This window comes from Magnolia sinica, chromosome 8 (genome assembly GCF_029962835.1).
Source record: "Magnolia sinica isolate HGM2019 chromosome 8, MsV1, whole genome shotgun sequence".
Lineage (NCBI taxonomy): Eukaryota > Viridiplantae > Streptophyta > Magnoliopsida > Magnoliales > Magnoliaceae > Magnolia > Magnolia sinica.
Genome location: NC_080580.1, coordinates 59,125,320 through 59,139,947, shown reverse-complemented (window position 1 = coordinate 59,139,947; position 14,628 = coordinate 59,125,320). Strand labels below are relative to the sequence as shown.

The following is a 14,628-nucleotide window of genomic DNA, read 5'->3' as shown; positions in this document are numbered from 1 at the left end:
ATACTTTGGAACAGAAGGTGTTACAGCTTGAGAAGGTCCACACGGACGATAATGGGTCAGACATGATGACCAAGGTTTTGCTCAAGGGCAAGTTTGAGGTTTGTAGAAACCAGACTGGCTTGAAGAAGCGGATCTTTCCTGAGTCAAAAAGGAGAGATTTGATGGGGGTTTTCCTCCTCAGGACCGGTCGTGAGCCTTACATGACCGGCCGAGGGTGCACGACTATTTTTTCCAGGGGTGCTCGACTGGTCGAGGGTGTTGCTCGACTGGTCGTGGGTGGCGCTCGACCGGTCGTGGCTTCGTCTCGACCGATCGTGGTTATGCAGATTCGTTCCGCGATTTTGCAGATTGCTGAAATCTGAGTCCTTTCGCAACTGGGATGCGGAAAGGAGTTTTCTAAAACTATAAATATGGGTTCCTAAGGTTTTCTGATGTGATGAAAAATACAAGAGGGCCATCAAAGGTGTGTGTGAGAGAGAGAGAGAGAAAGAGAGAGAGGAAGCTTGTGGAAGGAAGGTTATGATCGTGGAGATTATCTACTGTGCAACTTATATCGTAGCGCTTCCACATCCTCGTAATCGGTGAGATCTCTCTGTTTTCTTTGTTTCTCTTATTCTTTATCCACTCCTGCGTGAGTGAAGAAGGTTGTAACATTCTACTTCATAGTGGATTGTTGATCTGGACGAGGTCCCGTGGTTTTTACTTCTTTGAGGGTTTTCCACGTAAAAATATCTTGTGTGGTGTGATATATGCTTTGATTTATTTCATTGTTTTATTATCCATAATTCTGGTTTGTTTCGGGAGGCTAGATCTTAAGGTTTTGTGTTGGGATGGTTCCTCCATGTGGGTGCTTTGCACATGACCTTTTCTATGTGTTGATGTTTGCTTGCCTTGAAATTGCCTCTCCACGACCTTTTTTATGAATTCCTAAGTGAGAATTTGGGGTAGAAATATTGCTTCTTCTGCCAAAGACTTGGTTACAAATCCTTTCTTAAAAAGCTAGGCAGTTCATATGAACTTAGAATCTTTGTTTTTATGAAAGAATTTTTATTTTCTTTTTAGTTGAAGTCATCAGCCTGATCTTTTTAATTGGTTTGATTATCAGAATCCCCTCAAATGGAGTTCAAAATAGCAACATATTAAGGTATGTCCCTTTCTTAGTTTTTGTCATGTCATAGTTTAAGTACATGAACTGTAATTTGTAATGAATTCCTGCCTGTTGAGTTTTCTCTTTGATAGAGTGAAGAAGAAGAGTGTGGATTTCATTTTTCCGCTCCTCTTTATACTTGGAAGTTGTGTTTAATATTGCTCAAGTCATTAGGGTATAACCCATGTATGGAGGATTTCATGTTTCCATGCTCGAGCTGCTAACCAAAAACAGAGTTCTCAACCTATGGCTGGTCATTATGTGAGCTTTTCTGTTATTTGGATGGCAAAGAACCATCAATTTGACAAAACAATTGTTAACATTTTTTATAGTTGTTGTTGTTCTTGTTGTTATTGGGGCATGTTGATGAATAGTTTTGATTGTTTTTTCATTTTTTGATAGTTAATATTAAAAACATCGCATGTACAAATCAGCGATTCAGGAGGGTGAACCACAAAAAAATTGGGCCTCTCCTATCGTATCAAGCAAACCTAAAGGAAAAAGGAAAACAATCTAAAGATCAGACCAGACAGCCTCTAAAAGGGCTTTGTCGACGTATTTCTAATCGAACCAAGGCCAACCTTATCAAGGAATATCAGCCCTCTGACCTGTCTCGGAAGGGAAGACACAAGAGGAAACAGGGAGGACACTTGGAGTTCACTTCCCATGCGGGCCATGGCATCAGCCGGCCCGTTTCCCTCCCTTAGAATATGGCTGAGGGAGCAAGTTCCTTTCTGGATCAAGACATTGATTCTGGAAACCCAATGTCTCCAAGGCCATGGGGATCGCACCTTCCCCAGAAGGAGTTTTAGGGCGATCATGGAGTTGGTCTCAATTTTGATCTTTTTCAGCCCACGTTCCAGACACCGATTGATCCCATCATGAATCGCGCGCAACTCAGCTAGGTTATTCGTACCCGTCCCGTAGCCTTCCGCGAAGGCGAAAAGAAGATTTCCATTCTCGTCCCTACAAACTCCACCGCCGCCTGACAAACCCGGGTTACCTCTAGCCGACCCATCCACGTTAAGTTTGACCCAACCTTTCACTGATTTTTTCCATTTGACAATTTGGGTGCATGCTTGAAACTGACAAGGAGGGGAGGGGGAAGGGGGCCGACGCCCAAGCAAGATGTGGGCTCTCAAAGGGCACCTCATGGGTGTCTCTCCAAGAATGGTGTTAGCCCAGTTGATATGCGCAATGGCTACGCGAACCGATACTGTTTTACCCTCAAATTTGGCTAATTTCTCGCCCTCCAAATTTTTCATAAAATCAAAGCTGGGATAATAGAATGGGTCCACAGAGGGGCGCTGCCCGGAGCTGAAGCTTCACGCCACTAAGTTAATTTGCCCTCCACTGTATGATGGGACAGGAGAAATCCCATAAAAGGAACCGAAATGCATCCAAAGGGAAGAGGTAAGATTACTTGTTAGGAAAAGATGGGAGATGGATTCAGAATGGGCAGAGGAGGGAGGGTCCACTTCACAACAGCAACATTTGGACGCCATCGCCACCCCTTTGGATTAAACTCGGACGTCCACCAGGACAGCCCCATGCAACAATCTCCAACAAAAGATCAAAACTTTTGGCGGAAGAGATTTGTGCCATAGCCCATTGCTCCACCTCGCAGTTGTAGATGGGGATCTAGAAATCTTCCAGGCCGACTTGACTGTTAGTTTTGGTTGTTTTTTCATTTTTGTTGGTTAAATTCTTCATCACATACCATTAATATCATAATGTTAAGTCAGGAAAATGACTAGAAATTCTTTTTTTTCCTCTTTGCTAAAATTTTGTCTGACATGTTTTTAATTGTTGTGTTTCAAATGGTTGCAGGGGAAAGGAAGTGCGTTTTGTGCTAGTGGTGATGTTCTAAATATGGCCCATTTTGTAATCACCAGTAGATGTCTCTTTTCTAGCTGACGACAAATCCTTTAATGATAAGATATAATACATTGCAATAGATTTTTTTATTTTTTTTATTTTGTAATATTAACTCAATGTACCGAACGTTTTATGAAACTTAGGTTTGGATCTTTGCTTGATGATTTTTACTCAATTGCTATGGGCTACTTTCATTTTTTGGAGAATTGAGCATTGTTAATGACAATTGTAATGCTTGGTTTTTTTAATTAATCAAATCATGGGAGCTAATGATTCAAGATGTTTGTCAGGCAGGTACACAGTGAAAGAAACATGGCTAAATCTATCTTTAGTCTCAGTTTTGCCTCAATTACCTAAACTGAGACTACAACTCCCGAGGTTAAAGGCTTTAACCTCTGTTGTTGAAAACCGAGGTTAAAAATAGATTTAGCTTCAATTGGAGGCAACTGAGGCTAAAATTTGAATTTCATCTCAGTTGGAAATAATGGAGGCTAAAATTTTGATTAGCCTCATTTCGAGAAAATTGAAGCTAAAAAGGGTTCTTTTAGCCTCACTTGAAGAACCGAGGCTATAAAAGTCATTTTAGCCTTTGTTGGTAAAACTGAGGCTAAAGCCTTTAGCCACGGGGGTTTCAACCTCGGTTTGGATAACTGAGGCAAAACTGAGGCTAAAGGCTTTAGCCTCAATTTTTAACCTTTTTAACCACAGATTATACTGAACAAACCATCCTTTACATGCGCTGCTTAGAGGCAGTGCGTGTAGGCTCTTTTTTTAAAAAGAAAAATAGAAAGAAAGAAAATCTTATTCACACAGCTATAAAGATGCGTGTAGGCATCTTTACATAGCCCTTTGTCTTTTGAGCTTAAAATACAAACGTTTGTAATGGATATGGGCTCGTGAGAAGAGGAAAAAAAGTTACATGTTAGGTTAACATGGCAACACAATATATATGTGATCAGTTGTTGCATAACAAACAAACAAACAAAAAAAAAAATTTAAGAAGAAGTGGAAACTTCCATAATACTTGTACATGGATTGCTCCCAGACATGACCATGGTCCAAAACATTACCATGAAAGTCCCCAGTTGCAATGTCCACATCAGTAACAATTACATGCTCGACAAGTGGTTTTCAGCCATCCAATTTTATCGAGACATGCAAATTGCTAGTGGACATGAGTTGATGACAGCCACATTGATGTAAGACGAATGGGCCCCAGATCAGCGAAGGCTCTTGTTCTATCCATCCCTATAGAGCCCGGCCCCAAGAAACATGTCCCTTATCACTTGCATTTTATTGACTACATCTTTCATCTGCATCCGTTCTCTTGGGGACTCAACAGAACATGCAACTCCAATGCCAAACAAAGAAACCAAGAACCCGAAGACACTACCTCTCTTGACTTCGCGACTTCTGATATGATTGAAAGCTTTTTCTTCCTCTATTTCTTGATCTTGCTCTTGTTCTTCCTTTTGTTCCTCTAAGAGCTGCGGGTCCGCAATTTCCAGCACTTGATCTGGCAAAGCCATCTTGACAAATTCATGAAGGCTTAAACCGTCCTTAAACATGTCTTCTGTGGGCCTTTTTCCCGTGAACAGCTCCAATAAAAGGATTCCAAAGCTGTACACATCACCCGACGTAGAAACATTGCCACCCATACCATACTCTGCAATTCAAATATCTTATTTTTGTAAATATAAAAGGTGGCATTTTATAAAGGTCATGCAATTCAAATATTTTGCAATTAATCTATCTATTTTGATGCAATTTGCACATGCAGCTAGTTGGACGAAAATCTCTCAAATAAATCATACCATTCCACAATTAGGTGCATTTGAAACATTCTCTCAAATAAATCAACCATCAAACAAAAAAAAAAAAGTTTCATTGAAAACTCGGTTAGTCATCAATGGGGTTGTGTGCACATCCTAGCCCTCATTTGGTATTTTTTATTTTTTATTTTTTCACTTTCAAGTTCTTTTTAATGTTAGATTTTTTTTCTTTTTGATGTTCGATATATATATATATGAATGACGACTGCGACAAAGAAGATGATTTTAGGTTCATCCTCGCATCTAGCTATATGAAATTATCAAGAATTTTCGAAACAAGACCACAACAAGAGAAAAAAGAGGATAGGAATAAAAGAAAAAAGGATGGAGTTTTTACCTGGAGCAACATACCCAATGGATCCCTTCACCGCAATGGAGTTGGTTTTGTTTGTGGAGTACTGATCATCGACGGCCATGGAAAGGAACCTTGCGATGCCAAAATCACTCACATGGGCCACCATGTCATTGTCAAGAAGAATGTTACTTGGCTTGAGATCACAGTGAGAAATGGGCGTTTGGCAATGGTGATGAAGATAATCCAGAGCATAAGCCACATCAATGGCTATGTTTAACCTCTGAATAAGGTTCAAAGTTCTTGGTTGATGTTCCTCATCGACTTTTGGATGCAACCATTCCTCTAGACTTCCATTTGGCATGTACTCGAAAACTAGCGCTTTGAAATCATTGCCCTTAAAATCGATGCTTGAGCAGGATGCTAAGATCTTGACGAGATTCCAATGCCGGACATTTCTCAATGCCCCGCATTCTGCAAGGAAGCTCCCAGAAGCTCCTTGTTGTTGAAGATTGAGTACTTTCACTGCAACAATTTGGCCATCTGAAACAAAGTATCCTTTATAAACAGAACCATAACTTCCTACGCCAATCAAATTGTAGGAAGAGAACCCATCAGTTGCTTTGAGAAGCTCCGCATAAGAGACGTTGTCCTTGTACCGGTCTTCTGATGAAGTTTGCAAATGCTTCTGTCTTGATTTTCTTCTCCAAAGAAGAGGAGCGAAACAACAATAATGAAATCAAACACACAACAATGACAATGACTGGTATGATTACTTTCAGGCTTAAAGACCTTCGCGATTTGGATCTCAGAACAAGGCATTTGGGTAGGCCTAGTTTTGGTATACCTCCACAGAGTTTACTGTTTCCAATAATGACAGAAATCCCACTTGCATTTTCAAACACCCCTTGGATAGGCACTTGACCCTCAAAATCATTAAAAGAAAGATTTAGTTTCTGTAATGAAGTAAAACTCTCTAAATATTCTGGAATTCGCCCACTCAAGTTATTTCGTGAGAAATCCAACTCTTGAATGCCTCTCAAGGTGCTCAAAGACTCGGGAATGGTTCCCTGAAAGGCGTTACCTTCCATGTACAAGCATTCCAAGCTCTGGCAACTGCTTAACATTCCAGGAATTTTGCCAGACAATTTGTTCTCAGAAACATCAAGTTCCTCAATATTTATCAAGCCACCCACTTCCATGGGTACGGGCCCGATCAAAAAGTTTCTAGCTAAGTTGAGAGAAATTGACTTAGACGACAGGCTAAAGAGCTGTTTGGGGATTGTACCATTAAGGTTATTTTGAGAAAGGTTTAAAGCTATTAGTTTTTGGCAATTTCCAAGACTCGGAGGTATGTTTCCCAATAGGCTGTTTTCTTGCAAGTTCATTCAGTTCAGTGAAATTGCCGATGGATGTCGGAATTTGCCCAGAAAATCTGTTACTTGACAAGTCTAACATTTGCAGCCTATGAAGTCTTCCCATACTAACAGGAATGGTACCTGTGAAATTGTTATGATCCATAGTCAATTGGGTCAAGCTGACGAGATTCCCGATTCCTTCAGGGATGCTTCCATACAAGTGGTTGAACCCTATCACCAGCTGATTGAGTCGGGTTGATAGATTGGCTATGGAATTGGGAAGCATACCATTGAAACTGTTGTTACCAAATTCAAAATTTTCCAAGTAGCTGCAGTTGGAGAGGGAATTGATGAAATTCAAGTCATCTTCTTTCCCTGTTCCGAGCTGATTACCGCCGATGACAAATATATTAAGATATTGAAGAGTGCCAAGATTCATAGGCACACCTCCAGTGAAATCGTTGTCAGGGAGATAGAGCTCTTGAAAGAATGAAGCATTGGCTAGTGAAACAGGAATGGGTCCGGTAAACCAGTTTCTCGACACATAAAAACCCTCGAGATTAGGAAGACGTAAGCCTAAGTCTGGTGGAAGGATTCCATGAAGTTGATTTTCAGTGACCGACAACATAAATAGAGCAGAGAGATTGTAAATAGCTGAAGGGATTGTGCCGGACAGATGGTTTTGAGATATCTGGAGGAGTCCTAACTTTGGAATGCGGCCTAAATCGCCTGGGATGTTTCCCTGTAAGTTATTTCTTGATAATGAAAGTTGAGTGAGAGACGAAAGGTTTCCCAGGGAAGGTGGGATTCTTCCGACGAGCTGGTTGACATAGAGAAATAACCAACGGAGCTTTGATAAAGAGCTGAGCTCAATGGGAATCTCACCTATGATCTCATTGAAAGAAAAATCGATGACTTGGAGGTTTGAGCAGTAGGTCAGATTAGATGGGATTTCTCCTCCAAATGAAATGTAACTGAGAGTGAGACGCTGGAGGCGGAAGAGGTTTCATATTTCTTGTGGGATTTCTCCGCGGAAGCTGGTGTCTCCGAGGTGGATTGCGTTGAGGAAGGTGAGATTTCCTACTTGGGGATGAATGGAACCTTCCAATTTGAGAGACGTTAGGTTGAGGACGGTGACCCTCTCCTGCCTGAGACTGCACGTGATTCCGCGCCACTCGCAGAAATGGAGAGAATCGTTCCACGAGCTCATGGCGTTGAGAGGATCTTCCGTTATTCGGTCCTTGAAGGCGAGCAGAGCAAATCGATCGGTTTCGTTGGCTGGGACGGTGGCAGATCTGGACAGTAGGATCAGACACAAGAAGAGCGTGGCATGGAGAAGAAATGACCAAAATAACCTTGAACTCACAGATAGCAGCTCCATTCTGGAAGAGGAAATTGTTGCCTCGCCTCATATTTGTAGCGAAGAAGGGGTGAAAATATGTGGGGTCCACCAGCAGTCGGCTCGGATCTTGTACGTGAGAGGAATTACATTATCCTTGACCGCACGATGTGCACAATACACTGGGATCGATGGTTCAGTGATCAGATCAATGGTCAGATGGGCTACACCATGGACGGATCATGCCCCTTTGCCCCTAATCATCGGCATTTTATCAGCTGAACGTGGACTATTGCGATATTTTTGTTTTTAACCGTCTATCTGTTGCAGGCTATAACAAAAGGTTATGATCGTCCCAACTAGACAATTTTAGGGCCCCACCATCTATGATCACTGAATTCACTTCTACGAACTGAAAATCAAGAGTGTACACTCTGCGTATGTCAGGTGTAGGATTCTCTAATCTCTCAAGATTTTATTTTATTTTATTTTAAGAAAAGTCTCTAATCTCTTATGACTGGTACATGCATTTTTCAAGTTCATCCATGTGAACCAATTCAGGATGATCTGTTACCCGGGTAACACCTAAGCGGGTGTACTTACCCCAACCGTGTGGGGCCACCTTAAAGTATTTGCTGTATATCTACTCTATCGACTCTGTCCGTCTGTTTTTTCATTTCATTTTAGGAGTAGCAAACAAGATCCAAATCTCAAGTACACCATATCATTAGAAACTGTGACGAATGACAATTAAAAATGATTTGTGGGCCACGAAAGTTTTGGATCCAGCTGATCTTCGTAATTTCCCTTCATACAGTTCTTCTTGACATTGTCAAGAGGTTGGATGGAAAATAAATATTTTTAAACCTGAGATGGTAAGGCACTCTTTGGAATTTTTAATGGTAAGGCACTCAAACCCCTCTATTTCCTGTGGTGTGGACCACCTGAGATGAGACCTGGATCTGCCGAAATTTTCGGAACACATATAAAAATGGGCTGGAGAAACAGATGAGCGGCATGGATATACAACACATCATCAAGATAGACCCCACAAAGCCCTTGACAGGTCCATTATAAGGAGGGAGTAGCATTGCGTTTTTGATGTATGTTACTCGGGGAAGTATGTGCAGAGGTGGACTGTATGTTATGTTGTTATGTTAAATATTGATTTACGGGTTTGCAGGATCATGTTAGTATGTTGGTTGATAACAAGGTGCATGATTCTTTAATCAAATATTTTGCGTTATGTAACATATCTTGAAGTGTGTTTTGTCACTAATTTGATAAAGGGGAGATTGTAAGTGCTATAGTTTATAGGTCCTTTTTGTTGTCAAATTTGTGGTGCTAAAGACATTATGAAGCTTGCATATATGAAGAACAAAGCTCTACTCAAGATCGGCTTTGATTGACAAGCACTGTTCACTAAGTCAAGACTCGAGAAAGTGAGATTGTTCGAATTAATTCAAGACAAGGATAATGCAAGATTTCAAGAAGCTTTCAAGTTTGAACTACATCAAGATTTCAAGCTTCATTACTTTCAAAGGTCACTCATCTGTTTCAATATCCTTACTTCACTATTGAGGTATGGTGACCTTAGGTTGACCTTTAGAGTAGGTTATTTTGAATACATAATTCATATGTTTTATATAAGTGAGTTTAGTCTTCTAAGACTAGTCTTAGACTTTGTTCGACTAGTCCTACGCTTCGACTGCCTAAGAATTTCCGGATCAATCGTAAGTTTGTTGCAAAATTTGAAAATTTTCTGCTAGGCTTCGACTAGTCTTAGGGACTGTTCGACTAGTCGTATGAATAGTGTTAACTATATCTTCGACCAGTCGTAGTCCTACGACTCAAAGTATAGTGTTGAAATTTGGCTAGCTTCAACTAGTCGTGAGCAACCTACGACCAGTTGTAGACCACCTACGACCAGTCGTGAAACCGTCAGATCTTATTACGCTTAAATTTTTAAATATTTGTTGGTTCTATGACCAGTCGTAGAGATCTTTAGACCAGTCGAAGACGGGATTTGCTCACCTATAAATGGAGCACGAATCTCAGAATAAAACATGAAATTCATGCTAATTTAATTCGGCCTTCTGAGAGATAAGTTTGTGCTCCATTTAAGCTAAGTATGCATGTTTAACATTCTCTTTCTTTAGCTTTTTAAATTGATTTTGTTTCTTGTATTCCAATTTGATCTGAAAAAGAGGAAGTTTCATTTTTCCTTTTTCTGGAATCAAAATCAATTAGAGCTAGCCCCATTTGGTTTAATTTAAAATCTATTAGAACCTAGAACCATTATAAAGTGAGTATTGGACATTGAACTTTGACATTCAAATCTCTACTCCGACTTGGTTCTTCTGGGCTGCTACAACGAAGGAGAAATTCAGGTATTTTACGTTTATGTAATTTACTTTCATTTGGTTTTCTTTTGGGATTTGCCAGAAAAATCTCATTGTATTGGTTATCTGAGGAGAGCCAGGAAAACTCAGAAGAGGGGGTTTTTTTAATTGTGTAAGCTCACAGAGAAAGACACAATTGTGAAGGTTTTGGGTGAACCTGGAAAACCTATCTTTGATAGTGAACGCTGATATCCCCTGTGTGAGGATATTAGGAGTGGAGTAGCTGTGTGGCTGTTTATTAACAGTTGGTGTACACACAGGCGAACCACTATAATCCCTTGTGTTTTGTGGTTGTGTGGTTTATATTTCATATCTTTAATTATTCATTTGTGGGATGTATATGTGGATGTGAATGTTGTAATCATTTTATTTCAAGCTCAGTGGGGAATGTTGTAATAGTTTAGATTTATATTTCTGCAATTTATCTCTTGCTATCTCTTTATTAGTTTGAGCTTCAGTTTCTCTATTTGTTCTAGTAAGGTTGCCCTGCCATTTTTATGGTGCATGGTTGTCCTTAGAACAATCAATATTTTGAGATTGCATTTAGCATTGTGTATTGATTTATTTATTTGGCTATCTCTCTTTCTTTATTTCCGCTGTATTTATTTTAAATTTGGCATAGTCCTATTCAACCCCCCTCTAGGACATTTAGCTTGGCCATTTCAAATACCAACCTGTAGTAGACTTGTTGTCCCCTGCACTCGATATCCAGCTCGCATCGGTATATCCTTCCAATACGGCAGGAAATTCTGAATAAAATAGTTTCAAGTCTTTAATTATTTTTAAGTAGTCAAGGACTCTACAGATTGTATTCCAGTGTTCAATACTGGAGTTACAAATAAACCTACCAAGTTTACTCAAAGCATATGTAATATTAGGTCTAGCGCATTGCATAACATACATAAGACTTCCTATAACACTCACATATTCCAATTGTGCAACTGTTCTTCCAGTATTTTCTTTTAGCTTGATACTTAGATCAAATGGGGCGGTCTTTACTTCTTTTATATTTAGATGGTTAAACTTGTTTAGTATCTTCTCAATATAATAAGATTGACACAAAGCATAAACCCCACAATGTTTTTTAACTTTGATACCTAGAATGGTATCAACTTGTCCAAGATACTTCATTTTGAATACGAAAGATAAAAATTGTAAGACCCGCGTCGAAGTCCGGTAATTTGCGACCTATAATCGATGTTTGCGCACGACCCTAAGCCATATCTTTTAAAATTAAGTCGACTTAATTCGATACTTGTACCATTGTGACCGCACCGTCGTTGCGGTTCCAACGCCGTGTCTTACATACCGATCCGATACCCTGGCAGGGAGATGTGGAACCACGTTTAGTTCGAGAAAAAAATACCATGTGTTGCAAATCTCAAGAGAATCTCTACAACATGTTACATTAATCAATCAATCACTTCATATCAAGTACACATTACCTTTCACCCCATTCCCAAGCAACCACCAAGTCAACTCTTTCTCACCCTCTCTCTTACACATTCATACATGTCAAGTAAACATCACACATTACTCACCCTTTCACCCAACCCTCACTTCTCTTACAACCCTTTCTCTCTCTCTCTCTCATTTCTCAACACAACTCCTAAGCAACCAAATGAGCTCACGTCTAAGCTCTTCCATGAGAGAAAAGTGAGTTGTGTGGCCCACTTTTCATCCTAAAAATCCATCATCTTAGACCTTCATTTCTCATCCTCTCCATTAAAGTGAAGTACAAGGAGGTCGGCGTTCCATCGGACCAAGGAGATCGAACGGTGGGTGCTTCCATAGGCTAGATTTCATTGTTTTGATGATGGGCCAAGTGAGGCCTATCGATTGATGGTATGGATCTCACTTTGGACCCTATGTGTGGCCAATGGCCCACCTTGATCCTCATGATCATTCCATGATGGGGCCATTCTCCATGGACCCCATCATGATGTTTATTTTCCTTATATGGATAGGGTCATCTAGACCTTACATTTGGTGGAGAAAGGATCTCCACTGTTGATTTTCGATTTGATGGGCCCATGTGTAATGGGACCCACTTGAGATATGATTGCTTGCAAGGGAGGGCTCATAGTGGCGGAGCCTTCCATCACACATGTCCCACTCCCTTTCTCTCTCCCTCTCTTTTTCATTTCTTCTTGTGTGATAATGTGGCCGTGTGGTCCACCTGGATGAACCCCACCATGAAGCATGTATTTGGTCTAAGCCATCTATGGGTGGGGCCCACTTTACATGTGTTGTGTCCACACCATCCATCATTTGGTGGCCCACCTGAGCAGGGCCCACCTTGTAAAGCCGTTTGCCTAAAACCGTCCAGCGTCCAGGTACGCTGGACGTTAGCTGAACAAAACAAAAAAAAGAAGAGATTGTTGGGTTTTGGGGTGGACCGCTCATGCAGGCCCCACCTTGATGTGTGTATTCAATCCACGCCGTCTATTCCATTCCTCAGCCCGTATTAGGCGTTGAGCCGAAAAATGAAACTGATCCGACTAACTGGTGGGCCGTACCTTAGCAAACAATGATTTCACTATTTAAATTCACTCAAAATTTTCTATACGCCAAAAGATGCCCAATATTGGGCTTAATGGATTTGTTATGGGTTGTAGAAACCAGTGGGCAGGGTGGATTCTTCCATTGTGAGCCGCATGTCTGAAAAAATGAGATTTCAAAAAAATATATAAAATAAAATAAATTAGGCAACAACACTACTGCTGCTGCTGATGCTAGGACGCACGGCATCCTGCATTTGGCGCTTGAGGGCAGGGAAGTGGGTCCCATACATGGGCCCCACCGTGATGTGTTTTGCACATCCACACAGTGCATCTGTTGGGTCCCCTGTGGGACAGTGGACCACCCAAAAATCAGCCCTATACATGGCTTAGGTGGCCCACATCATATGAAACAGTGGTGATTGCACGTCTGCCTTTGAAACCCCTTTTGGGTCCCTGGAGTTTTGAAACCATATGAAATTTGTTTTTCCCCTTCATTTAGGTTCGTGTGACCTTATTAATGGGTTGGATGGAAGATAAGCGTTATGGTGGGCCCCATGTGGGACCCACCTCTTTCTAGAGGATTGGCCGGTGTACGCCACACACCAGCAATATTGTTGTTGTATAGAACATCAACAAGTGTTGTGTACCCCACCATTATGCATGCATTGTATCTATGCCACCCAGCCATTTTATTGGGTTGCTGGACGGCCAGTGGACCCCCACTCTTAATGTATGTGTTACGTCCAAACTGTCCATCCAGTTGGCAAGCTGCCTTAAGGCTTGAGACAAAATGAGGCAGATCTGCCTATTAGGTGGACTACACTCCAAAGATCAGTGGACAGTGACGTCCACCGTCCGTTCAAATTTCTTAGGGGCCACAGAAGTTGCTAATCAAGCTTATATTTTTGTTTCCACTTCATCTATCAATATGTTAACTTATGAATGGGTTGGATTTGTGAACAACATATTGGTAGGCCCAACGAATGATTATGAATATACCCCTCAACTGATGTGTGTGGTGTGGCCCACACAAGCCACGGATTGACTTGATTTTTATGTCCCAGTGACCCCACCATTATGTGTGTATTATACCTGCATGTTCATTCATTTTATTAGGGCCGTGGGTCCCATTATCTTATGAGGCCCACCCTACTTATGTGCCCCAATCATGGGCCACCTTAGGCAAGCCCACCATAATGTATGTGTTGGACCCACTGTCCATCTATTTTTGCCCAATCAGGGACTGCCCTATGAGGCCCACCTTTGATGTGTTTTTGGCCCATCCTAGAGGCCCATTGTAATGTATTTGGGGCCCATGGGTTAAGGCCCATTGCGACGTATATGGGGCATGTGGGTTGAGGCCCATTGTGATGTATTCAAGGCCAGTTATTGAGGCCCATCTTGATGTGTATGAGGCCCGTTATTGAGGCCCACCTTGATGTGTATGAGGCCCGTTATCGAAGCCTACCGTGATGTGTATGAGGCCTGTTGTTGAGGCCCACCTTGACTTATATGAGGACCATATGATGAGGCCGATTTGATGTATTTGAGGCCCATGGGTCAAGGCCTAATGGGATGTATACAAGGTCTATTGCATTGTGTGATTCCACCATGGGTTATGTAATGACATTTATGACGGGCCATGCCTTGGGAGCAATGTTGGTTTGATGTCCACATTGTAAGAATAATGTTGGTTAAATGTCCGCATTATCACTCTTCCTAGGGCCCATTGATTGGCCCATACTTGTTATGTATAGGCCGTCTAGGCCCATCTTCGTTGTGAGGATAGTTCATCACTTTATAACATGCTTAGTATAATTTCATGCCTCATGCCATACGCATCATATGTATGCTTGATATGAGGAATGTTTGATCA

At 41.2% G+C, this 14,628-nt stretch overlaps 2 protein-coding genes across 2 annotated transcripts; both read right to left on the bottom strand.

Annotated features, from left to right (window-relative positions):
• Window positions 1-3,886: 3,886 nt before the first annotated feature.
• LOC131254273 (probable LRR receptor-like serine/threonine-protein kinase At3g47570) lies at window positions 3,887-6,351 on the bottom strand. The gene is made up of 3 exons (XM_058255266.1): window positions 5,942-6,351; window positions 5,195-5,850; window positions 3,887-4,691 (listed from the first exon to the last, which is right to left on the bottom strand). The coding sequence occupies exons 1-3, from the start codon at window positions 6,349-6,351 to the stop codon at window positions 4,264-4,266; spliced, it is 1,494 nt and encodes a 497-aa protein (XP_058111249.1). The 3' UTR covers window positions 3,887-4,263.
• Window positions 6,352-6,445: 94 nt separating this feature from the next.
• LOC131254272 (putative receptor-like protein kinase At3g47110) lies at window positions 6,446-7,888 on the bottom strand. The gene is made up of 2 exons (XM_058255264.1): window positions 7,592-7,888; window positions 6,446-7,495 (listed from the first exon to the last, which is right to left on the bottom strand). Exons 1-2 carry the CDS (start codon window positions 7,886-7,888, stop codon window positions 6,446-6,448), a joined length of 1,347 nt encoding a protein of 448 aa, XP_058111247.1.
• Between the last annotated feature and the right edge of the window lie 6,740 nt (window positions 7,889-14,628).

What these genes read in the sequence shown, in the direction of transcription:
- LOC131254273 (XM_058255266.1), bottom strand. Translation starts at nt 6,351, where the DNA reads ATGGAAGTGGGTGGCTTGATAAATATTGAGGAACTTGATGTTTCTGAG. An exon ending in CTGAGATCCAAATCGCGAAG is followed by an intron (nt 5,851 to 5,941) that starts GTCTTTAAGCCT and finishes TCTTTGGAGAAG; the next exon opens with AAAATCAAGACAGAAGCATT. An exon ending in CATTGGGTATGTTGCTCCAG is followed by an intron (nt 4,692 to 5,194) that starts GTAAAAACTCCA and finishes TTTGAATTGCAG; the next exon opens with AGTATGGTATGGGTGGCAAT.
- LOC131254272 (XM_058255264.1), bottom strand. Translation starts at nt 7,888, where the DNA reads ATGGAGCTGCTATCTGTGAGTTCAAGGTTATTTTGGTCATTTCTTCTC. An exon ending in AAGGTTCCATTCATCCCCAA is followed by an intron (nt 7,496 to 7,591) that starts GTAGGAAATCTC and finishes TTCCGCCTCCAG; the next exon opens with CGTCTCACTCTCAGTTACAT.